The sequence below is a fragment of the Tetrao urogallus genome, assembly GCF_951394365.1.
Source record: "Tetrao urogallus genome assembly, chromosome: 5".
Lineage (NCBI taxonomy): Eukaryota > Metazoa > Chordata > Aves > Galliformes > Phasianidae > Tetrao > Tetrao urogallus.
The window spans coordinates 41088247-41112369 of record NC_136818.1 but is presented as its reverse complement, the minus strand read 5'-3'; the positions used below and the strand labels follow the sequence as shown (position 1 = coordinate 41112369).

At 44.8% G+C, this 24123-nt stretch overlaps 1 protein-coding gene across 1 annotated transcript; it reads right to left on the bottom strand.

Moving 5' to 3' along the window:
* Nucleotides 1-1582: 1582 nt before the first annotated feature.
* OIT3 (oncoprotein induced transcript 3) lies at nucleotides 1583-24123 on the bottom strand (the record flags this gene model as incomplete). The annotated part of the gene is made up of 9 exons (XM_079536139.1): nucleotides 1583-1762; nucleotides 3142-3241; nucleotides 6609-7024; nucleotides 7543-7703; nucleotides 12593-12715; nucleotides 15841-15963; nucleotides 19478-19588; nucleotides 20095-20469; nucleotides 24060-24123. 9 exons carry the CDS (start codon nucleotides 24121-24123, stop codon nucleotides 1583-1585), a joined length of 1653 nt encoding a protein of 550 aa, XP_079392265.1.

Sequence of the window (24123 nt, the reverse complement as noted above, 5' to 3'; positions counted from 1 at the left end):
ATGCAGCCATGAAGCCATTTAAAAAAATCACAAAACTCTCAGTCCATCAAACACCCATTCATCACTGAAATGTCAGTCACCAGAACAAATAAATCTGAGGAATGGAATATTGCTGGGGTGATTTGTGACTCCCTTCTAAATGGTCTCTTCACAAAGTCTCACCCTCCATTTCAGAGCAGCAACAAATCTTGGCCTTGGCAGCAATTTGCTGCTTCCAACTGAAGCAGAAAATCAGTAATGCAGACTAAGGGGGACCTGCAGCATACCTCTCAACCCACACACAATGGGGCTGCACATGGTGAGCTCTCTAGCAGAGAACCATGTGAGCACATTGCTGTGCCATAGCCACCAGTGGGGACAGCTGCTTCTTCAGCCCCCAGCCCTGCCTCTTTCTTCATTCTTCACTGCTCACCTCCTTCCATCTGCGCTTGTAATCCTTCACCACACAGCAGTCCTGCTCCTAAGTAATACTCAGAGGGCCCCGAGCTATCACCCTTTTTGTTCTCTTTGGAAGGAGTTTGGTGGCTCAGAGGGATTTCTGACTAGCATCATGTCACCACCATCACCAGTAATTGCTTCTCCAGCCACTTCTTACCCACGAGGAGACCACAAACAAGGCCACAATGTCTCCTGTCACCAGGCACACTGGGGACACCCCTGTCCCCAGCAACCATCCACATTAAGTATTTGCAGTAATCATTTGTAAATATGCATTGCTCAAATCCCTCTGGCAGAGGCACAGCCCCTCCTGTGCAGAGTAATGCATATCACAACCTTCAAACACAGACTTGGTAGCAGCACACTTGGGGTGGGCGTGTTTAGATTTTTAATGATCTTTTTCTTCAAACAGAAGTGCTACAGCACTTACAATAGGCACCACACTGTTGGAAGGGATGGAGAGAAAACAGAAAAGAGAAAGAAAGAACAATGATACGCTAAATACAAGAGACACAAACTGCATGCAATTATCAAAAGACAATTAAAAAACGTTATTAAATACCTATGACTACTTTAAAATAACCTACAAATGTGCTTGTGATAGACCTAGTTTCAGCTGCCTGAATTGACAACTGTTCAGTAGCGCCAAGGAACTTGCACGTTATGGGATATATATTTTTATACATTTTTATTAAAGGTCATCCAAAATCACAGCACATCCAAAAGCTTCAGCATCATTCGCAGAACCGCAGAGCAAACGCGTTCAGCTACCATACTGTTTTTATAATCTGATGAAAGAAGGGCTTGAATAGTACGTTGAGCCCAAGATGAACAGTCCTGTGGAACCTGTGGGTGGCTGTAGGGACAGACAAATTTGGGTAACGGGTCAAGACTGCAAAGCAGCAGGATTCTTTCAACCAACAGAATGGAGCTAAAACCAAACTGCTCTGCCATCTGGCTTGTACTCAGATGGCTGCCTCAAGTGCCAAGGCTGCTTCGCAACCAACCATCACACAGCTAGGGAACAAGTCCTGAGGTTCAAGTCAAACACCTTTGTCAAACACCTCTCATTTCTCAAACAATCAAGAAAGAAAACACCGCTACGAGTGGTCTCAGGCAGAGATGCTGTTCCAGGGGTTGGGTGTCAGTCGTCGAAGTCAATTCTGATGGGGCCACCTGTCAGGAGGTGGTTTGCCAAGTTCCCGGACTCGTCCTGCTCCTCCGTCCCAGCCGACCTGCGCACCCTCCGCCGGCAGCCCTGGGCACAGCGGGAGCTTTCATCCAGCGCCCCGCACACAAGGATGCGGCAGTGCAAGAACACTTCCTGGAGAGACAGCAGCATGAAAGTTACACCGTGCAGCCATTTCTGGTCTCACAGCAACAAGATCCTTAGCCACCATGGCCATCCACAGCGAGCTGGATGTGCCGCCAGTTTCCCCTGTGCCTAGGAGAGGGCTGAGGTCTCCTCAGAGCACGGTGCCTCCTCTCAGCCAAGGGCAAGCCGGGGAATAGGAAGGTGTGAAATGAAGGGATGAAAATGCCGGGCATAAGCTTGGAAGAGCTTACATGATTTAGTAGCAGCTGTGTGGTAGGAAGCAGGCCAAGAACACACGAGGCTTCACAAGAAGATGGACTGATAGAAACATGCAAGAGAATTTGACAAGTGCTGGGAAAACATAAAGGTGGGTGCCTGAGAGACAAGAGGAATGCAAGTTGCTGAGGCGCGCAGGCTGGTCGCTGAGGGAAGAAGGAGAGCACAAAGAGTAGGGAGACAGCTGCCCTTTTTTCTGTACAAGTAAGGCAGACAGTGACAGGATTGTTGCTCCTTACCCTCCAAATGACAGGAGCTGTAAGATCCCTGCAAGCTGTGATTAGGGAAGCAAACAATTGTGAATGTTTAATCAATGGTGAGGTTTAAAGCAAAATCCATTGCACAGGAGGATGCACATGGAGGCAGCAGTGTCAAACAGATGGCTGAGCAAAATCTGTGAATTTTGGAAGATCTCATTCTTTGTAACCATACTGGGATTCCGCAGGGGCTGGAGAAGCAACCTCATGCTTTTAGGAGCAAGCAGCATTGGCCGAGCATAACAGTGATTGAATGATCTGGTTTCTTCTGGCAAAGAAAAGGAAAGCTATTTGCATTAGGAAGATGGCATTATCCTTTCAGCTGTCCTGCTACTAGAGAGCTTCTGCCCCAAACTGCCACCAGCCTGGGCAGCCTGGTTTCACACCGAGGTCAATGGTATCTGGAAACCTCCTATCTAGAAAACTGAAGGGCATCTGTTCAAACATGTTAGAAAAAGTTGATGAGATTGAAAACTACAAATCAGTTTGTTTTAAAGACAGGATACTGTGCAAGGTGGCTAACCTCCCAGATTTCTGCTTGGTGACTTTCTCTTCCAGCATATGAAGGGACCCCAAAGACTGCACTGGAAAAACACTATTTTAGCCAGGTATACCACCGACACTCCATAAAAGTCCTTTATATTTAGTTTAATTTTACTTGTTTTTGTTACTCTCTTTTAAAGAACCGATTTCAGGCTCCTAAAAGAAGCAGCAGCTAGAACAGGCACAGTGGAACTTGCCTTGGGCCTGCCATTCCTCCTGCTGGCGTTCTAACAGAGCCGATACTGTGCTGAGACTAGTCAGTCAGATCAGGGATGATGCAGTGTCAGAAAGGTGGGTTTTAAGCTTACTTACCTTGTTGTCTTTGCCCACAAACTTGAATACAGGAACCTGGAAATGCTTGGCAAGATGATCTTTTGATGTGTACTGTTTCACTGAATCATCAGAAACGCAACTGAGGAAAACAGAGGGACAGGCTTTAATGGCTTTTCCAGAAATGGAAAAAGGAAGAAAAAAAACAATCCCAGTCTATTTAACCAAAGAAAGTAAAGGAGGGCTTGGCCCTCTCAAGCTAAGCGGCCATTTCTGTTATTTCCTTTTTGGCCACAGGAGAAAATTCAGGAATGGCGGGGAAAAAACAACAGTGATGATAATAGCATCTGCAGACAAAATAGCTCAGCAGCAGAGAGCTGGTAGGATGTGGTCCAGCCCCTTCAGCAGAGGGAATGCCAGAGAGCTGCAGTCAAGCTTGTCCTCATTTCATCTTCCAGTGCAACATTCTGAATTTCTAAAGAGATGTCCCTGTCTACAAGACAGCTTGTCTGGGAGGCAAACTTCAAGTCATCCACGGGGAGAAAATAAATTAGCAGAGTGCATCCAGGAAAGTGACACAGGTTCTTCCACCTTGAGGCCAAAGGTCAGATGGTACTACGTTGCATAGGATAAGCTGCTTGTAAAAGCAGCATTGCTAAGGGCACTCAATTGTGAAGAATGACAAAGTCAACTCTGAAGCATGTCCTTTGTTTATGAGCACATAAATTGTGGTGACTGTTGAAGACTATCTCAAACTAACTCCTAAATCCCAGTTTCTCTGTAGGTTCTCCACTCTGGTTGCAAGAAACCAAACAGTTTGGCGAAGGGAGGAGGAAAATGGAGGAACAAGAGGAACCAGAGATAGATGCACAGAGACCTTACTGCATCTTTAGGTCTGTCTTACAACAGGTTGCCACAAAAGCACTGTAGCACCACAGAAAAGCTCAGAAAGCTCCCAAGTCACACGGTCAAGTCACTTGGCATTGTGTATGGGGCCATAGCATGTCCTAGCCTTGGAGGAAAGCCTCAGATCTTGCTTCTTGCCTTGGGAGGCAAGAAGGGGCAGAGGAACAAAAGTTTGGAAGGAAAAATGGGTGAGCCTGGTCAGACTAAGGAGAAAAAACAACCCTCTTCTATGCATAATGTGCTTTTGTTAGGAGAGCTTCTGTGGCTGCCATGGGAACTGCACTCTGATCCTTTTAGTGGGATGAGTTGCAGGGAGGAGTGCTTGGGACCACAGTAACCTCCTCAGCCTACAAACATAGGGCAGCTCCAGGCACAATGGGACAAGCAGTGCAGCAGAACTATCTCAACCATGTAATGCTCAGATCAATTGCAGCCTGTGAGCACACCAGATGACACGGGACTGCCCTCAGTGCCGCGACCTGGTTCTGGATGCCCCAGAGAACTGTGGTGTTTATCAACCACACAACCGGTCAATGCCTTTTAATTGTTTTGGTTTTGAGAAAAGGCAAGAGCAGAAGCAGGAGAGCTGCTCTGGGCTAGCAGCAGTACAGTATATTACAGAGCCCGTGAGGAGGGAGCTGGGAAAATCTTGATTTCCAGCATGATCAGAGCAGTGTAGGGACAGAGGCTGAGGGGTCCCATCTCATGCCAGCTGGAGATGGGGGAAATAGCAGGGAAGAAAGCAGGAGAGAGAGTTTTCCCATTTCTCAGTTTAAGGCATATCTTCTCACATATAAACAGCATTTCCCTCTGGGAGTCTCAGCTGCAGTTAACTCCGGCAGATCTGATCCTACACAATCAAACCAATTTAAAAATCTCATCCTTATTGCCTTGGGCTTCTGGCGCTGGGTTGATGGAAAGAAACAAGGTTATTGCAGAACTGTTTGGAACACAGACAAATCAGCAGTGTATTCAGCTAATTTTACTTTTTAATTGCTGTGAGCACAGTGAGAGATAAAGAGCTTCAGTAGCTTAAGAGTACATCATTAGCCTTTGGTCTAAGCGAGTGGTACCACTTAAATATAGCCCGGTGTGGGGAGCTGGCTGGGGGCACTGGTGCCTGTAGTGACAGTCCAAGAGCTGAGCAGGATGGACAAGCTCCAGTTAGCCTGCTCCAGCCCATTTTCCCTTTGGTGAAGTTTTAATGCCCTCTGCAGGATAACAGTACCAAAGGGGCTGCTGGTGCGCCTTCCCCAGCAGCAGGCAAAGGCCTTACCAGAAACATCCCGGCTTCTTGCTGGGTAAATCCCCAGGCCAGTGCTGTAATAAACTCAAGAGATCACATTTTCTCCCTTCTCTATTCAGATCAGGCTTTGGCCACTATTTTAAATGCTCATCATCTACAGTCATGGTGGGAAATGAAGGACTGTTTGGAGCCTTGAGCCTATTAGGGTCCACAGGGACAGTCAGGAAGATGATAAATCAATCCTCCCATTACAAATCAGCTCATAAATGCCACGAGCTGAAGGACTGCAGCTTGGGCTAGAGAGAGAGAGGAGATGCTGAAATCTTTGTGAAAGAGAAATGGAAACAGAACCTTTGTGTACCGTACTCTGCAGGACCCTTTTTATACAAGGCAATTGTACAGGACTTGTCATCAGCTGTGACAGTGGACAATTCAGCCTGGCAGCCAAGGAAATAATTGTTGTCCTCATTAAATAGTTTGGCAGACAGGACTTATATAAGCCCAATCCTTTAAGTGATGGTCTATGACACTTGAGTCTGTATGTGGCTGCACTTTCCTACCTGGAGTAGGGCAGACTTGCTCCCAGCTGTGATCTCTCCCATGTTGTCTGGTTATGCTGCCAGATGCTGGATGCAAACATTCCCTGGACAGCACCATGGCACTGTCACGTTAGCATCTGAACAGGGGTCACTTAGAAGTCATAGTAGATCCCAGTTTCTGACTTACAAGCCATCCCAAAGAGACCAGTGATTCCAGAGACTCACACTGAGGTTTTTTTACTAGCACATCCTGGAATGATCACTATCCCCAAACACTAGAAAATTACAGCCAGAGGGACCCTATATCCACTGCAGTGATTGATAGGTATTAGAGAAAGAGCAAAGCAAAGGGAGCTTGTGGAGCTCCAGCCAGAATGAGCCAGGGAGTCTTCTGGCACATGCTATAGGAAGGCCAGTATGGGAAAATAATTAAGAGCCTTCTCCAGTGCTGAAGCAGCTGCATGGCAATGACACACTGCCAAACGGGTTCTGCCAAATGGGCAGGTGCTTTGCAGGCTGGCAGAGAGAGGACTGTCAGCAAGAATCTCATTTATAGGAGCCAACTCAATTATCCACAAGCTAATTACAAAAAAAAAGATGCCCAGTAAAGGCTTGAGGAAACCTATTTTACTATCATCCAATTGCTGTGATAATACGGATGGTATCAGCTGGACAGCCTGGCTGCTGGTGACTGCAAATAACATGGTAAATAACACCGCTGAAAGTGCCAGCATTTCCTGTGTCACACAGGTGATGCGACTCAGTCCCACTGCCACTTCCCATCTAACAGCCAACAAGCAAGGGAACAGAGAACTCACCCATCTTGAATCAGGTAGTACTTCAGGATCTCATCGATTTTGGAGGTGGGAGTGGCAAAGCAGCTCTCAACGAGTGTCTCCAGTCCATTGACATGCACCAAAGGCTCAATCCCAAAGTACAGAGAGTCCCGAAGCTTGAGGGTGGGAGGAGCACCCCTGTAGGGTTCATCAAAGTCTTTATCTTTGAAGATCTCAAGGGTGAAGGGGAAGATGCCTCTGTTACGACTCATTATTTCCAAGGGTGAGTTCTTGAGATTGGGCACGTAACCTTCAGAGATTGTGTACCGGCGTGGGAACTCACAGGTCACTGGGATCAGCAGCTTGCTGGTGCGGACAATGATGTCCCCGTTGCTCCCTGGAGTCTGCTTTGGCAAGCCAGTCACCAGATTGGTGGCAACGATTTTGTCATTTATGACCTACAGGAAAGAAAAGGGTTTAAAGGAAAGGGCAGATAACTGAGAAGGGCTTCTCTGAGTTCAGATCAGCAGTTGAATTTGCCTTCTGCAGGAAACTTAGGCATAACCCAGCCACTGAAATTTCAGCGTGTGAACGTATCCTCTGCAACCTGTTCATCTTCCTGAACAGTTGCCAGTGCAACCCTCAGAATACAATCTAGGACCAGAGGGTGCCCCCACAGGAGGCTGAAGAATGGCACTACTGGCCTTCCCATGCCAGGATGACGGTGAAGCCACCTCTGTGAAGTGCTGGGTGAGCTTGTACATATGCTGACAGATGCGCACCACAGGAGAGGAGATGGAACAAGCTCTCACCAGCAGCTTTGGGATGCCACCCCACATCTACCCTGAGGCCAGTGGACCAGAAGACCAGAAGTGGCCCCAGTAAGCTAAATCAACTTTATTTCCCAAACAGGCTACCAACGAAGTCCTCAAATCTGAGTGATCCTAAAGGGCAGGACAGCAATGGGTATACATACATCTACAACAGTGCCACAGGATTTCAAGGAGAAATGGATGTTGACATGAGTGCCGTTGGATACTCCTTTGCAGGAAGTGTTGATGAGAGAAAGGTCCAAGCCTCCAACCAGATCCTTTGGGATGCTCACCTCAATAGAGCTAGACTTGCAGAGCACTGGAACTAGAAGAAAAAATTACCAGAAGTCTGGGGTACAAATCTAGCAGAGTTGGGTAAGGACTCTACCAATCATTTCTGAGGGACAAAAAATGGGGGAAAATATGTTGCATTCGTGATTATCATCTTACTGTAGTAATCCTTCCATCTCAAACTGCCATATGTGCAGTACTGAACTACCACTGCCCCAAGTTCTTCTAATGCAATGATGCCACAGAAGATGACAACAGCAACAGCTAGAGCTGCAGCAGAAACATAGCTATGCTGTATTTCCAGCTGCACTTGGGTCAGCACAGTGCTGACTGATGATCCTTAGCACTGCTATGTTCTGGGAATAGCCCTTCCCCGATACAGCTAGCAAATTCACAGTGCTGCAGGCAAAGACATTTTTTAAGACTCTGTCAGGTTTTGCATCAAATAGAGAATGCCAAAACAAGGCAGCATGATTCTACAGAGATGCCAATAAAAGCATCTCAAAATGCCATAATAATCAATGTGTTTATGAGAAACATACCCAGCTCTGACAAATGCAATTAGAGAACTCTATTTCATTCCAACCTACATTTAATTTTCATAAACAACTTCAAGTGAATGGCTTTTTTTTTTCCAATTAATTCTATTACACAAGAAGTGGGAAGAAGCGTAGAGACTGGACAAAGTGAAAAATTGAAAGAGGGAATAATTTCCATTAAAGAAGTAATTGCTACAAATATCCCTAGAGCATATACATATCTATTCAATTACATATAGGACAAGCATACTACTGCTTATATTCTAGTCCCTTCTCTGCCAGAAAAACGAATCCCCCCAGAATTATCATCTAGAATGTTTTAAAATCACACGACAAAACTTTTTGCAAATATGCTGCTCCCTAAGATTTTCCCTAAAATTAATTATATTTGGAATCCTTGGCATTCACGTGATCTGCCTTCCCTATTCTGATCACATTTATGAGATTTAGTATCCATGGACTTTGGATAAAAGGAAAGCTGCTAAAACCTGCCTTCTACCTCCAGTTAAAAAATTCTCATGTCTATGCTAATGTATATTTGTAACAGCTACTGTGCACCTGCAGGCAGGTTTTTTTTTTTAAAAAAAAAAACCTCATCATTTTCAAGGTGATGTGCTAAAATGAATGCAGTGTGCCCAAAGCAATATGCGTTCCTAATGACACTGCAGGGTTAGAATGGAAAACTAAAGTACTAAGAATTACCTTAACTTTTCTTCCACTGACAACAGAAGGCAAGTGGGAATAACTGAGCAAGTCAAATGCAAAGCTCACAAGGAGACAAGGGACTTTGAGAACGCTATAATGCAGAAGGCAAGAATATCCTTTGGAGAACTGAAAGGATTAATGTGGATTCAGAGCTTCACTGTTCTAGGGACTCAATGAGCAGAAACAGTGCCTTTATAAAGGTGTACTTCTGGGCAAGAGGGTTTGTACCCCTGGTGCAATTCTCCAAAGTTCAGGGCTAAATCTCCTGCTGTCTCTCCTTCTGAATGTCCTTGAGTGGCACTAAAAGAGAGAAAAGTAAGTCAGCTGTGCCATTCAACCTCTGCTCTCGTACTGCAGGAGACATTTATGTGCACCCTACCACCGGTGCATGGAAATGAATGAAAGCACATATGACTACATCTGTGGGCAAATGTACTTCTAATTCAAGCTCACTCTCTGCTTAGCAAAACACACTGGGAACCTCCTAAGAATAACTGGTAACGCAATTCAAATCACATTAGAAATCTGCACTCAGAAGACTAATCACAGTCAAGAACTAAGCTTTGCTTCTACCTGTTTAGTGGCTGTTTGCAAGCAGGTTGCATTGCACCAGCATGATTTAGCGAGCAGTAGGCCTGATTTCCCCGGAACAGACAATGCCAGCAACAGCAGTGCAGGAGGAGCTGAAAAGGAGCTGGCAATGTACCAGTGACTACTTTATTCCATTGCAGGTGATGAACTCCCAGCTGCCAGGCCTGAGATGCCCAGCAGAAATGGGTTATCCTGTGGACCAAGGAATCCACCTTTATTCACAGAAATTTTCACGCATTCAGAGTTGCACTCCTCTGCTTTGCTGTTAGGTGCATTGCTGCCCTGGACTCATCCCAGCCTGGAAGGCTCCCCAAGGCCTCACTCAGACTTTGCCTGTCTAACATTTCAGTTCCCACACTGATGAACATCTGAGTGTTGGCAAGGCCTCCTCGTTATGTACTTTAAAGTCTCCTTTGTGTCAATATCTGCATATTACCTTGACCACTGTAGAAACTTCTGTGGCAAGATTTGTGGTTTATACTGCTTCCAGCAGCTGGCACCTTGTTCCTTGTGGCTCCTTCCTCAGCCTTTCAAAGTACAACTGCTTGGAGCAGGCATTTTCTTTGAGTGCAGGCTTTCCAGTTCTGGGGAGCCCTGAGCCACTACTACAAGCAGAAATAAGCTGTATCATCCCCTCTGGAGTGTACACAAGGCTCAGATGTGGGAGAGTGGAGAAAAGCATTTCACAATCACATTTCAAAGAGAGGTGGGGTACAAAAGTGGTCCCCTAAATTTCAAGTGGTATGGCTGGCTGGTATCCCTGGGGGGAAATTTCAGCCCAGGCTGTTACATCTGTGGAAGAAGATTAATATTTGTTTTGAATGTATAAGCAGCATAGGGGAGGGTTGATAAGGTGCAGATATAATAGCTTCAGTCAATTGTGCCTGTCCTGCTCTGCTAATTGTATAACCGTAAGCTTGGTCAGATGCCATAGAAAATTGTGTGGTTCAGTTCCAGATATATTCTGTCATATCTCCTCAAAATTGCAGGCCGTTGGATAGAGGCGTATACTCATGAAATGCAAAAGAACGAGCAATCTCACTTTATGAGTTGCCTTATTGCAAGCCTCAGCTTGGCACCTGGCCATGCTGCTGCTCTCATTAGCAGCTGCCAAAGAAGAAGAAACGCTGGCTGGAAAATGCATGGCCTTCTAATCCTGCTGGGGTTGCCTCAGGAAGCCGAGATTGAAGAACATTGCTCTTTCTGGCTTTTATCCATCAATCACACCTTCAATCAATATGAATAATCAGAGCTCTTGGAAATCGCTATCACCTCCTCCCCATTGGGATCTGGTAGAGCAGTAAGCGGTACTGAATCCCAAATGGGCAGTGCTCACCCTGTAAACAGGAGTGCAGAAGATTGATGTATGAAAAGGAAGCTCAGATTACAACATGCCAAAACAGAGGACATCCAGACAACAGAGGGCAACTCAGCCCTGCTGCAGGCAACCATGAGCCTTAGCTTTGCCTGCAGAGTAGTGTTCACAGGATCTCTGCAGGTGCAGCACTTTCTCACAGGCTCTTGGCATCTCTTTTCTGCTGCACGAGCACTTCCAAGCACTTGGGTACTTAAATGGGAGGACAGAAAGAGATGAAGGAACCGTCGCTGACTCTGTGCCACTCCTGACAGAACGAGGTTAGGAGGTAGTACCCTAGAAGGGCAGCCAACCTGCCTCAACAGCAGGACTTGCTCCTCTCCAGAATCACAGAATGGCCTGGGTTGGAAGGGACCTTCAGGATCATGAATCTCCAACCCCCTTGCCACAGGCAGGGCCACCAACCTCTACCTCATCACAGTCTCAGCCCTGAGTGCATCCTCTTTGGCATTACCTAAAGTCTCAGGTAATCAGACCATGACAGGCTCTGTTTTCTTCATTGTATATCCTGCCCTGACTATGGCCCAAGCCCACTAGCAAATTCCCATGGAAATATCTGAAGGCCACTGCACAGGTTCCTTGTGAGCCCACCAAGGTAGAGCACAAGCAGAGAGCTATCAGCTTGGTCTGCCTCCACCAGAGCAGTTTCTCCAGTTTATGCTGAGCCTACCAGGTCTGAAAAGTGGTCTGGCAAGCTTGATGATGCCCACCAGAGTATTATCTGTCTGCCTTTCACATACCCACACGGTTGTCCTCAAGATGAAGTTTTAAACTGCATGTCCTTTCAGCAGAGGATCACAGTAGATCTCTTTAAGACATCCAGGCTGCTCGTTCCTTCAGCACTTCAGGGGTCAGCTAGCTGTAGGATTCTAAGTCTCAGAAGAATCCTGGATGCAAGTTCTGGATTGTAAGAAGTCATGAGCAGACCCTCAGCTAACTCTTAATGTCCTCAGGATCTTCCTTCCTTAATGCTCTGCTCCCTGCATTCACAGCTAGACTAGACTGACTCCTGGGAGCTTGGGTGTATTTGAAGGGAATCTCACTTAGCAACTCAGAAAAAGGAACCAGTTTATTCCAGACACATGCCACAGGTGTGAGTGAGGTTGGCAAGAAGGACTCCTTGCGTACAGGAAGGGATTGGACTTCAGATGTAAGGTCAGAAGCAATGGTCGATTTTCAGATATTATTTTGGACAGTTTTCCATAGAATAACCTAGCAAAAGCATCCTCCTACAAGGATGCTTCAGATAAATTTAAATTGAGCAAAAAATGGCTGTCTAACTCATCCTTGGAAGTATCTGAACCACTTCAGCTGAAATTTAAAAAACCCAGTTTAAGGCACGGAAAATATTAGCTCTAACAGCATAAATCTAACAAAAACACGCACAGCTCAAGCAGAGAAATATAATGGGAGATGTTAAGCAATCTTAATCATAAGTTATTCATGAGTTAATCATGCTAAACCCGCTGGTGATGCAAGAAGCACCCAGCTGAGTCTCTCTTCCCCCACTTGGTAAAAAGAGCAATGTCCCCAGCCTCTCAGTTTTGGATGATGAGTCATTCATGACAAAGCCCCATTAACCAAACTGGAGAGGAGATACGAAGAACACACAACAACAAAAGCAGAGAAGTTCCTTTGAACACACATTTCATCTGCAAGGAATACAGGCTGTCAAGGGAGATTCTTTGCTGGGTCTCCCATCTGTTAACCTACCTTGGCAGGTGTGGTTGTCTTCTGACAGAACAAGTCCCCTTGGGCATTCACACTGGTATGTGTCTTCCACTTCAATACAGGTATGGCTGCAGCCTCCATTGTTATTATGACAGCCTTCGATTTCTGCACAGAAGGGGAAATCAGCACATTGATCCTCAGGGAACTGTCAGGCCTCAGCATATACTCCTGGCTGACTAACAAATAGCACGGCCAGCGCCAAGCTTGAAGGCAGCAGCACATTGAGCTTGCTATCAAGAAAATGTAATGGAAACTTGTTTTTAGTTGTCCAATTTCCTGCGTTTGCTATTTCATCATGAAGTTAACAAGAAATTCTGTGAAAAAGCTTACCAAATTAAATTGTGTGCTGTAACTGTCATACACAATGTAGCTGAGTAGGCATTCTTCAGCTTTGCCCTTTCTGGCTTCTGAGACATTCTCTTTAATCTAAATTTTTACGTTGTTTCTTACTTCAAAAAGACAAGGGAAAACTTTCCCCAAACTTCTGCCACACAGAACCATATTCATTCTTCAGTCACATCAGGGTTAAAGCACTCAGGTGTCTCAGGGAGGATAGACTCCCGGGCAGCCAGTTCCCATCTCTAGCAGGGCACAGCAAAGACAAGACACACTCTTTTGCCTGAGGTTTTCCTAGCTGTGATGTATGTAGACATACTACGTACTCCTGCATTCCCTTTGCAAACTGAGGAGGAAACTCTACTTATAAGAGTTACCAGAAATTACGCTCGTTCAGTGCAAGTTAAAAGCTTGGCTTTTTGCCCTGAGGTGCATTATTACAGGAACAGAATGACCAAGTTAATGGTGTAAGATTGATTCTGCTCCTAAATTCTCCCTGCCTAAAGTCTGCAGCACAGCTAATTGAGGGATTTTTTATGTCTTTTCTTACACTGTTGCTGTTCAGCGGAGGCAACTCTTTGAGAATCTGAATTTTCATGCAAAACATATTCCCAGCCACTACAACTGCAGAAAAGAGCCTGGAAAATTCATCCAAATAATACTCTGAATATGTGAAAATCTATAGAAGGTAAGAACATTTACAGCTGTTGTTGGTTTTATATTATAAAGAAAATAAGAAAGAAAACAGCGGAGTGGGAGGCAGTTGTTTTGAGTAACCTTCACTTCTTGCTTGTTATTGCAACCCTTTGGGAGGAACATATTTAGATGTTCTCAGTCAAACAGGAATAAATATAATACACACAAACCACAAAGACAAAATACGAGGGCTGCTCCGAAAGTAATGCCTCCTGTTTTGTTATGTTGGCCCAGAGCATCAGAGGCAGATGTTGGTGGTGTATCAGTTGAAGCTGAGCTTTCCTGCCAGTATTGTTGTATGCTGCTGCTGCACAACAGATGGCAGCAGAGGGGCAGTCTGACCAAATGGAGTCCAACATAGAAGTACACATGTCACAAAGAAATGTCATTCAATACCTTCATGTGGAAAAAATCACATCCATTGACATTCATCAATGTTCTCTGAACGTTTACAGAGACCAAACAGTGGATGTGAGCATAGTGAGGCAGCGTGTTCAGCAATGGCAATAACACCGTAAAAATCAAGATATGTCAAAACAGCGTTTAAAGCATTATGAAGGAAAAACCGAAATACTCTTAACCCTATCCTGTGTCGTTGGTTCATGTACTGAAGCTAAATCTCTTACATTCATTCTTTTCAGCAACAGCTGTGAAGTGACTCAAGTAAATCACATACTCCAATGGCTCACAAAACTGAGGGCACATCTTTGGAAATAAAACTCACTAACGAGATTGTAAAAATCCCCTGCAGCAGTGTTAAACTCATGAAAAGCACCGTTCTTCTTACAGAAGGGGAAATTAAATGATATATCAAGGGTGCTAAAAACCAACGTCGGAAACAGCAAAAAAACAAATGAGTCTCCAAGCAGAGTCTTTCAGTCCTGTCAGAAGCGTGCAGAGAGTGAGAATAAAAACTGTCATGTTGCACAGCCATTTTATGTGACTCTCCAACAGTTCAGTGCTGGATGTGGAAGGGACCAAGCCCACAGATCACTTCTGGCTCCACACAAATGAACAAGAGTGCAGGAGCACTCTGTACAGCAGCTCTCCTCAGGGAAGTGTCATCTGGATGACTGATGTTTTATTAACAGAGCTTGGAGAGGAGATTTTTCACAAAAGTGAAATGAAAGGTTTTTTGCTATCAAATGGGAGAAAAAGGGACAAAAGCTGCAGCTTGGAGCTATCTGTCAGTGCACCATGAAGGTGGGTGGTGTTCAGCCCAAAAATACAATGGCATCCTCTCTCCACCTCTGCACTATGGATGCCTGCCACACTGCTGCTCAAATAAGGCTGCACAAAGGCTGCAGATGTGTTCAGTTCTGGCAAATAGGTGGCTTGAAAGCAAGGCACTTTGTTAGCTATTAGTCTTGTCTGAAGTCCCACAATATGTGAACATGCAAGACAGCAGCTTTGTCTGTGAGGAACCGCCATGCTTTTCACCGACCATAGAAAACATCAGGCAGCAGTCAGTTTTTGCTGGCTTTTCATATTTCTGCCCAAAGATTTTTGTACACTGCTAATAACAACAGCCCAAAACAATACTTTAGTTTTTAAGTCCCTGCCAAGGCACCAGTCTAAACTCTTCAAGGATTTCTACCTTGCGGTGCCATCTCTGGGAGGTAGCAGCAGCCATTGATCGTGGCAGAGCCTACAACTAACTGCTTACATAAAAACAAACAGTCCAAACGTAGCACTCATCTTAACTCCAGTTTCGGCTCACAGACTGGATCCCTCTCTCCTTGATTTCTGCTCTGGGAGGCTATTAAATCGTCACATTCCATTCTAATGTCATGACATTACCCTATGCCTAGTACCAGCTGACAAAAAAATATTAATGCTACATCTGTCCCTGCACCCTTATCATACAAATCTGCCAAGCCAAATCCCAGTATCTTCAGCAATAACTGGCTCTCTTTGGACAACCAACCTCCCAGATTCACTGCTGCCTTTCCTCCCACAGAGATAAATACAAGCAAATCCTAACAGAAACGAACAAGGCAGGGAGAACAGCCAGGAGGCATGTCTCAGCTTGATTAGAAGGCTGTTTCAGTAAGAGCACCATTGGCAAGCACAGAAGTGATAGGAGCAATGTTCCATCCCAGCTTCAAGGAGCAAAGACAGAACTAGTACTGCAAGGGGAAGGGAATGATTTAATGACCTGTACTTTTCCCAGCAGACTGCAATACCCAAAACCTCACCTTCACAGGTTTTCCCATCGCTTCCCAGCGTGCGCCCAATCCCACACTCACAGCGGAAGGAGTTCTTCAGGTTAACACAAAATTCACTGCAGCCTCCATTGTCCTGCTCACATTCATTTTCATCTGCAAAGAACAAAGTGTCATAACGCGTCTGCCCCAAGTAAACACAGCTGGCAAAAAGGGGCTGCTGCCATGGGGGAACGCTGACTGGTCTGCAGACTGGCTTTCCTGGGCTCGTGGTATGCATCAGGGCAATTCTGCTGAATATTACAGGCTACTGTCTGCTGTGAAGTGGCTCAAGTAAATTACATACTCCAGTGGCTCACAAAACTGAGGGCACATCTTCGGAAATAAAACTCACTAACAAGACTGTAAAAATCCCCTGCAGCAGTGTTAAACTCGTGAAAAGCACCATCTTTCTACTGTTCTATCACGCTAAGTCTAATCCAAGAACAGAGCAGACTTGTGAGGAAAGACTGAATGCTCACAGCAGCCATTGCAGAGTAAAGATGGACACAGTCCCAGTGGGAAATTTCCAAATTGGTTCCACATTTTCATCCCAAACCATTTCCCACCCCATTCACAAAGACATTGAAATAGGGTGAGTATGAGCTGCCTGATAAAACTACTGAATACAAGAACCCATAAAAAATAAACCCAATCTATTTTTGTATCACACCTGCTACTGCTACACGTGGTTCATTATCCTACAGCAATTTTGAACAATTCAACCTTTCAAAATAAAGACGTAAGAATAAAGAAAAGCTGTAAACATATAAATGAAGCTGAAATCAAAGCAAAACATACAATGAACTCCATGGAATTTCCCCAGGAAACATTTCTGAGCTGGCTGTATAGAGCAGCTTGGGACGCTGGGGGTATTTATTGATAGAAAAAGCACAAAAGATGCTTTTGAATCTTTTGGTAAAGCTGTGAAAACTTCTCATTTTCTCTTTTAAAGGTTAAAGTTTGTCTATACCCATCTGTTTTTCAAAAGGTACTTTGTTCTCCAAGATCATCATTCTTCAGCCTTATTTAATCTCTGTATGCAAAAAGTGAATCAAACGAGAGAGGAAGGTGCAACCACTGCTATTGCTGAGCCACAAAACCGATGATTTCCCTTAGGCACGCCAGAATGTTGAAGTTATCAATCAAGGTTCACAGGGGGATTCACCCAAACTGCTCAGAAGATACCATTTACTAGCTGTAAGAAGCCCAAAAAAGAGAAAAAAGAAAAATCTCAAATTAAGAAACAGGTCAGAGATGAGATTTCTTGGATAAAATTGGCCCCACGCATAGACAGCATCTGCAGCTTGCAGCTAGTGGTGTTGTCTCCTTTCACAAGTGGCATAAATAAGGTATTTATTACTATATATTTTGCCTATATATATATATATATATATATATATATATATATATATATATATATATAATATATTTAGCCAAAGGAATGGCTGGTCCCCAGTCTTGGGACGGAGGAAGCATGTCCAGGAAAAACAGGCTCCACACTTTCCCTTTTAAAAATAGAACTAAAGCTGCTTAAAAACAGAGAATGAAGAGGGAAAGGGCTACTGGCAAAGGCACAGAGATACTGCTAGAAGGTCCTAGAGCTTGGCTTAATCAAGGGCTGTACCCAGCAGTACACCTTGCTGGTCCTTCAAACCCTGCAACACACAGCACATCTGTCTGTGCTGTTCCACATCAGCAACATCCAGCAGTGCTGGGAAAGCACTGAACTAATTTTAGCTGTGGATGAATCCATGTATTCAAGAGGTCAAAGGCAACACACGGAGCTGGAAGATCCATGACAAAATCTAAGAGGTATCTTTAACATCTAAGTAAGTTTTCAAATGGAAATATAAATTGGGCTCAGCAGTTCTACTCTGGGATTCAAAGCATATAATGGACTGAAGAGAAGTCAGCACAGTAAAGGAGATTAACAGATGTGAGCTGCTTTGCATTGCTGTAGCATCTTCAGCTGCCAGTGAGCTGGGAAAGGAGGAATATTCTTCACGTAGGAAAGGCTAGTATAGTTTTTCTTGTTTCTTTGGAAGGCCAGCAGGATTGTGTTCAAAGCAGATGTGACTGTACAGCTAGCACAACAGAAAGCCATTAAAAGGAAGACCGTGCCATATGACTAGAGCTGCAGGCAGGTAAACCAGCATGATTACTACAGAGGAGACAATGCCATCTGTTTATCATGAGGAGAAGCAGTAAAGCAGAAATCCTGCCTTACCTGGCTGCAGAGGGATGAAGGCATCTCCAGCATGTGCAGACAGGCTCCGGACTCAGGACTCCTGTGTGTCTTTCTGCCACAGAAATTCCTTTCACGAGAGCCTGCCACACATTTACTGAATGCTGGTGCAAGTCAAAGGCACTTGTCTCTGGAAGTCTTTTCGAGAAGCAGTTGATAGATGCTTTTAATGAGCTGTAAGAGCTAAGTCAGTCACTCAGCTGGAGAGGTGGAGCAGCTTTAGCAAAACCATCCTATTGAAAGTGTGAGAAAGTATACATCTGCAGCAGGGGAAGGCTGCTCTTTCCACAGATTGTAACAACCATAGCCCCTACTCTGATGCCTACAGACATGCCCACAGAGTGTGAAGAAAACCCATCCACACCTACTTGGGTCAGCTAGAGTCCTTATGGGAAAATCTCATCTGCCATGCAGCATACTGGACCAACTCTGCTCTCAACTTCTCCACCAAACCAGGTCTCAAAGATGAGATCCTACTTCCCCCGAATGTTAGCTAACATCATCTCTTCCTCTCCATCAGTGTGGATCTGCAGGTGCTCAATAGCCACTTCTTTCTGGCGCCTTACATCGCCCCACAGTCTATCTTCCTAAGTCCACCCAGCACCACATGGATAACCATGGATAAACTGCCCATATCCTGAGGGGATATGATGGGGATCCCCTCAAATTCTTGAAGATCACCTTCCCACTCTGCTCTCACTAACAGCATTCCATCTCCATCCCTCCTAGACACGCTGGTCTCTACCAGAGCAACCACCAAACGTCAGTCACTGAATACCACTGTGTCATGCAGCTGAAATCCCTGAGGCTGTGCTGTAACCTACAATTTTTTCACTTCTCGCCAACACCAGGCCCTGGACATAGAACCATGACAACAATGCCACACAAAGGGGCTAAGTAGTATGGTAAAGAGTAATGCGTAGCCTCCAGCGAGCCATGAGTCTTTTCTTGGAGGAAAGAGGCATTAGCCAAAGCAGCTGAGAGCAAATGTCTAATGAGAGAGTGGAGAGTCCTCCCTGAATACCGATGTACCAGGGCGATGCAAAGAGACTGTGCTTCTGGCTGCCCTCAGCATAGACAACCTACTGCTGGACCACATAGAAAGCAAATCTAGCCTCTCCACCTGAGATAGCTCTAGGGACAGGAAGGTATTCAGTTGTGAGATGTTGCATATCTCACATATCCATATCTCGCCATATCTGGGGAGAGATCAGGAACCATTTACAAGATCAAACACCTGTTCTAGGCAGCATGGAAAAAATTAATCTCAATGTACTTATTCTTTTTATACTGCTTTTCAAGACAATAGGCTGAAGGGTGAGCAATGAAAAACAAAAGGGAAAGAAAACATCAGTAACTGATGGCACTTGTTTTTGTACTTACCAAGACACGTCTGTCCATCAGGTCCCAGTGTTGTCCCCGGAGAACATGTGCAGTCATTGGTGTCCAGACAGGAGCCCTGGCAATCCACCACATCACAGATGTCATAAAAATCTAGGGCACAACAGAAGTGTTTTCAACACAAACCACTGAGCACACACTGAAAACACTGTATTTCTACAGTCAGCTTTGCAACTTGCAGCCAGTCCATCAGTTACAGACCTGTCCCACAACAAGAAAGTTGAACTGGTGGAAGCTGATCAGAATCTGGCTTAATTCCTATATTATTATCATATTATTACTAGATCTACTTTAATAACTATAAGATGAAGATGCAAATGTAGCAGCATGCCAAGACAAGCCACAAGGCCCACAGTGATCATTAAATCACGGTGGCCAGGTCAGCTACGGAAGATTTCTGTTAGCTGAACAAAGTCTAGAATTCAGCTACATAGAACAGTCTGACCAGTGTCACGTAGACAGGCGTTGCATCACCTGACAGGTTTCTGGGCAAGAAAGCAAGAAAGCAGTCAGACCCGTTGAGGAATAAGAATGTTCACAATGTTCCTGCATCACAAGGACAAACAGATTTCAGCAAAGCTACCGCCGTAGGTACTTACGCCCACAGTACGCGTGGAAGCAGACACTGGGCTTTGTTAAGTGATAGACGTAGTACCCGCCTGGGCACGCCTTGACGTCAATCGTGGTATTCCAAAGGCAGCAGTTCCCACTGAAGCTGGCACAGGCCTGGCGTGAGACGACGCCATCCGACTCTCGGGGGTGGCTGCCGTTCAGCCAGATGGGAGCATGTGTCCCACAGTGGTTCTCGGGGATGCAGAAGGTAGGCATAGCATCGCCAGCCATGCCGGTGAAGCGGTACCACTCTCCATCGATCTGGTTATCGCACGTGGGCTGGCCATGGGAGCCATTTATCTGATGATCGGTGTTCCTCCAGGGCTCGTTCAGGCTGATGTAGGCAGAGCAGGGGTCCAGGGCTGGGGCAAGCAGCAAGACACAAGAGAGAACATCTAGTAGATATCAAATTGAGTTGTTGACTTATAATTACAAAGGATACATATAATCACAAAGGATAATTTATTTTTCTATTCCTGACTTAACTGAATCATTTAGATAGAGATCCCTAGGGCGAGAGAGCAATACCAGCTAACTACCTCGTGGAAAATCTCTGACAGCTTGACTTAAACGTCTTTGAAGAAATGATCTAACAGAGCTCTTACAACATTATCCAACAGTGTGACTTGTTCTATAGCTGCTGCAATGACAGAAAAAAAAATAGAAAAAGAGAAAAAAAATATGTATATATACACACATACTTATAAGCAAACCTGAGGCCTGGAGAATGATTTTGCCAGAGGAAATGTGTCCTGAGAGCACAGGATCAAGCCTAGGACATCCACCCATGTGTCAGGTGCTAACTGCAAGCACTTAGTGGCACTGCCACATGCTTGGAGAAGAGGATCAGAATTCTAACAGGTTAAGCAGCCTTTGAAAATACACCTATAACTCATTGGCTCTCACAGTTGAGTTGTCATAACCACAAGTCAAAATCACCCTGCAAAGCATGAGTTCAAAAGCAAACTGCAAGATATGCTATCTTTAAGACACATAGAAAGAAAATATTCAATTATTAGATAACTTTATAACTGTAAGTAATCTGTAAGTATAATTTAACAGATCCTACTCGTTTCAGGGCACAATTTTAAACAGCTAATAACAACAACTGCTCTCCCAGATCACAGTGGAGCTGATCTATAGCCCAGCAGACTGTCTCTAACTGAGACAAGTGAGGTAGGAGAAAGTGGCCCTGCTCCATTTACCTGGTATTTTGTTCTTCATCATCTCTTGTATAGCTCTGTACATTTATACAAAACTGAGATTAAAGAGATACAACTTGAATCCGTACACTCCGTAAAATGCTGCAGTGGGGCAAGATTGAGAAACGGCAGCCCGCTGTATTTAAAAATTCACTTAGATGTACCCTGGTCTTCTTCACCTTCTGACACTCACTTTCCCCCCTGTCAAAAGCAGCCCACCTTTATGATTTACAGCATCTATTGAGCTTTTGTGTGATGACATTGCCTCACTACATCTGACACAGCTTCCCCATATTTCTTTCTCATCTTAAAATCTAGAGGGCATGAAGGTCTGAACAAAAAATGTTCAACTCTACTCAATCATGTTCCTTGTAAGCCAACTAACACTCTCTGGCTCCAGAAGAGTTCAGATGTTTGGATGCAAAATGAGTGTCTGCGAGGGCAAAATCTAAACACACAGACCTTCTAGTATGTATGTGTCATGCTCGAGGAGCATGTCCCTTCTTAGTGGCCTTTCTGAGCCTTATGCAAACAATTACAACAGAAGAATAGCACAGGGAGAAAGAAAAAAAATAGACTTGAAGCATTCATTACATTTTCAGCATTCTCCTCATTAACCCTGATTTGGCAGCTTCCTCAGTAAAAGTCCAGGGGTTTCATTTCCTGATTGAGCACCACTTACCCTTAACGAGCTAACCCTGAATAAACTAAACAAATGCTAATATTGTCTTGAGTAAGGAGAATTGATTTCTGTTTGCTGGAATTAAGCTAATAAAACCAATCACTCTGATTAAAGCCTCTCAAGGCTGGGATACACTGTACTTTCCACACCACATCTCAAGTTCTAAAATTGCGTTTTCATTTTGTTTGAAGAACAGTAGGATGCAATCTGGGGGGACATTATGTTGTTTCTATTAAAGTGGTCTAGATGTAGACAAACCTTGCTTCAGAATTTTGATTTGCTTCACTGGCTTTCAAGGGAGAACTATACATGCCTCTGAAAATGGGCTTTCACTCTAATTGAGCCATATCCTCCGTAAACATCTCGTACCTCCCCATAAATACAACATTTCTCTTGAACAAAACCGTTACACCATCCTCACCTACAGACATGTTTTGTTTAGCCTCTAATGCAGTATGAAAACAGGAGCAGCTGCTGTAGCCACAAGAGTGCTGCAGAGCTGCAAGCCAGCATGAGAACAGGTCTGTCACACAGGGAATCCATAATGCGGTATTTCACAAGATGCACAGAGGAGCAGATTCACTCCTACCAAAAGCAGCACTCAGCATTCTCATGGAGAAGGGGAGTCTCTGATGGGATTCACCACACAGTTCTCCACTGTCTTTTCTGCCTCTCCTTGTCTCCCCCTAAACACAGACAGCAACAGTGCTGTTCAATCCCACCCTCCAAGAGCTCCTTTGACTTCTCAGGACAGTGAAAGTTAGGTTCTGTCTTTTCTTTGCACACAGCTGAAAAGAGCTTCCTTTGGGCTTCCCATATTTGGTTTCCACAACATGATTTGGTGTGGCCTAAGGGTGAGTCACTAAGATTAAAAACTTCTTATGTTAAAAGTCAAATGAGGCAAAGCAAGGGATGCCCTGTCAGTTTCCCAGCTGGGCAGCACCAAAAATACACACGCTCATTAGCTCTCATACAGTATAATTAGCTTTATGAAATATCCTTTGTAGATAGACTTTGCAAACTGTCACTCAGGGAGCTCACGCTCTCTCCTAAGCAGACAGGAGAGAGTTTAAAGACAAAATTTACTGAGACGAAGATGCAACAGCTCAGAGGGAGCTGGAGGCAGGCACTTCAGGGAAATGAAATTGCACACCCTCCCATCTTCCATTTACTTAAGGGGTTCAGGCAGGAGTAAAGGGAGGCAGACATGCAGAAAAAGCAGACTTTGCTCTTTGGAACACCACAGACCATCACAGGTATCCTTGGACTACCAAGGCTGCCCCAGGACAACTCCACTGCAGACACCAGGCACTCTTTGGTGCTGCAGCTTGCCAAAAACTAATTTGAGGTTTTAAGAAGAAACTCCACAACTATGTGGGACAAACCAATCAATCTGCTCTCCCCAGAGGCTGGAAACTCTAGGGTTTTGCACAAGACATACAATGGTCTCCAGTCCCTTCCATTTTTCATTTTTCTTGGCTCAATTTTTTTCCTCCCCAACGCCTTCTGCGTGGACCAAGTAATTCAGCCTGACAAGCACCAGCTATCAAGTAAAGCCTTTCCATTTGTAACCTTGATGATATCATTAGCTCTCGAGCTGACATGCTAGCACATATATTTGATGACAAATCAGGCTCCAGCAAGCATTCGTAAGACCACCATTCTGCAGAGATTGATCCCATGCACATTGTATAACTGGAAGTCTCTGCTCCAGCACAAACAAGCAACAAAATGAGCTGCACTGCGTTACAACTCCAAATTCAGTTAAGACTTGTCAAGGAAGCAAGTGAAAAAGTAGCTCATAGCTTCTTGTGGAGTCTCTCCTTCTAAAAGAGAAGGAAATCTCACAGTGCTTGGCAGTGGAGATTCTCCCAGTATGAAAGGCTTCAAGCTCTGCAAAGACCTTTCCAGAGAGAAAGATCTCTCCTTTCCTGGAATCTCACACTGCCTTCAAAGAAAAGAAATCACTCTCACTTCTCACAGTCTTTCACCTGAGAATACTAATGGCTGCCATGGATCTTAAAGATGATGAACGGAATAAGCTTGAAGGCAATGCCTCTTCACTCACCCATTGAAGACACTGGCTGTGGCTGGACAACGAAGCAGAGACAGAAAAACAAGTACTGGAACAT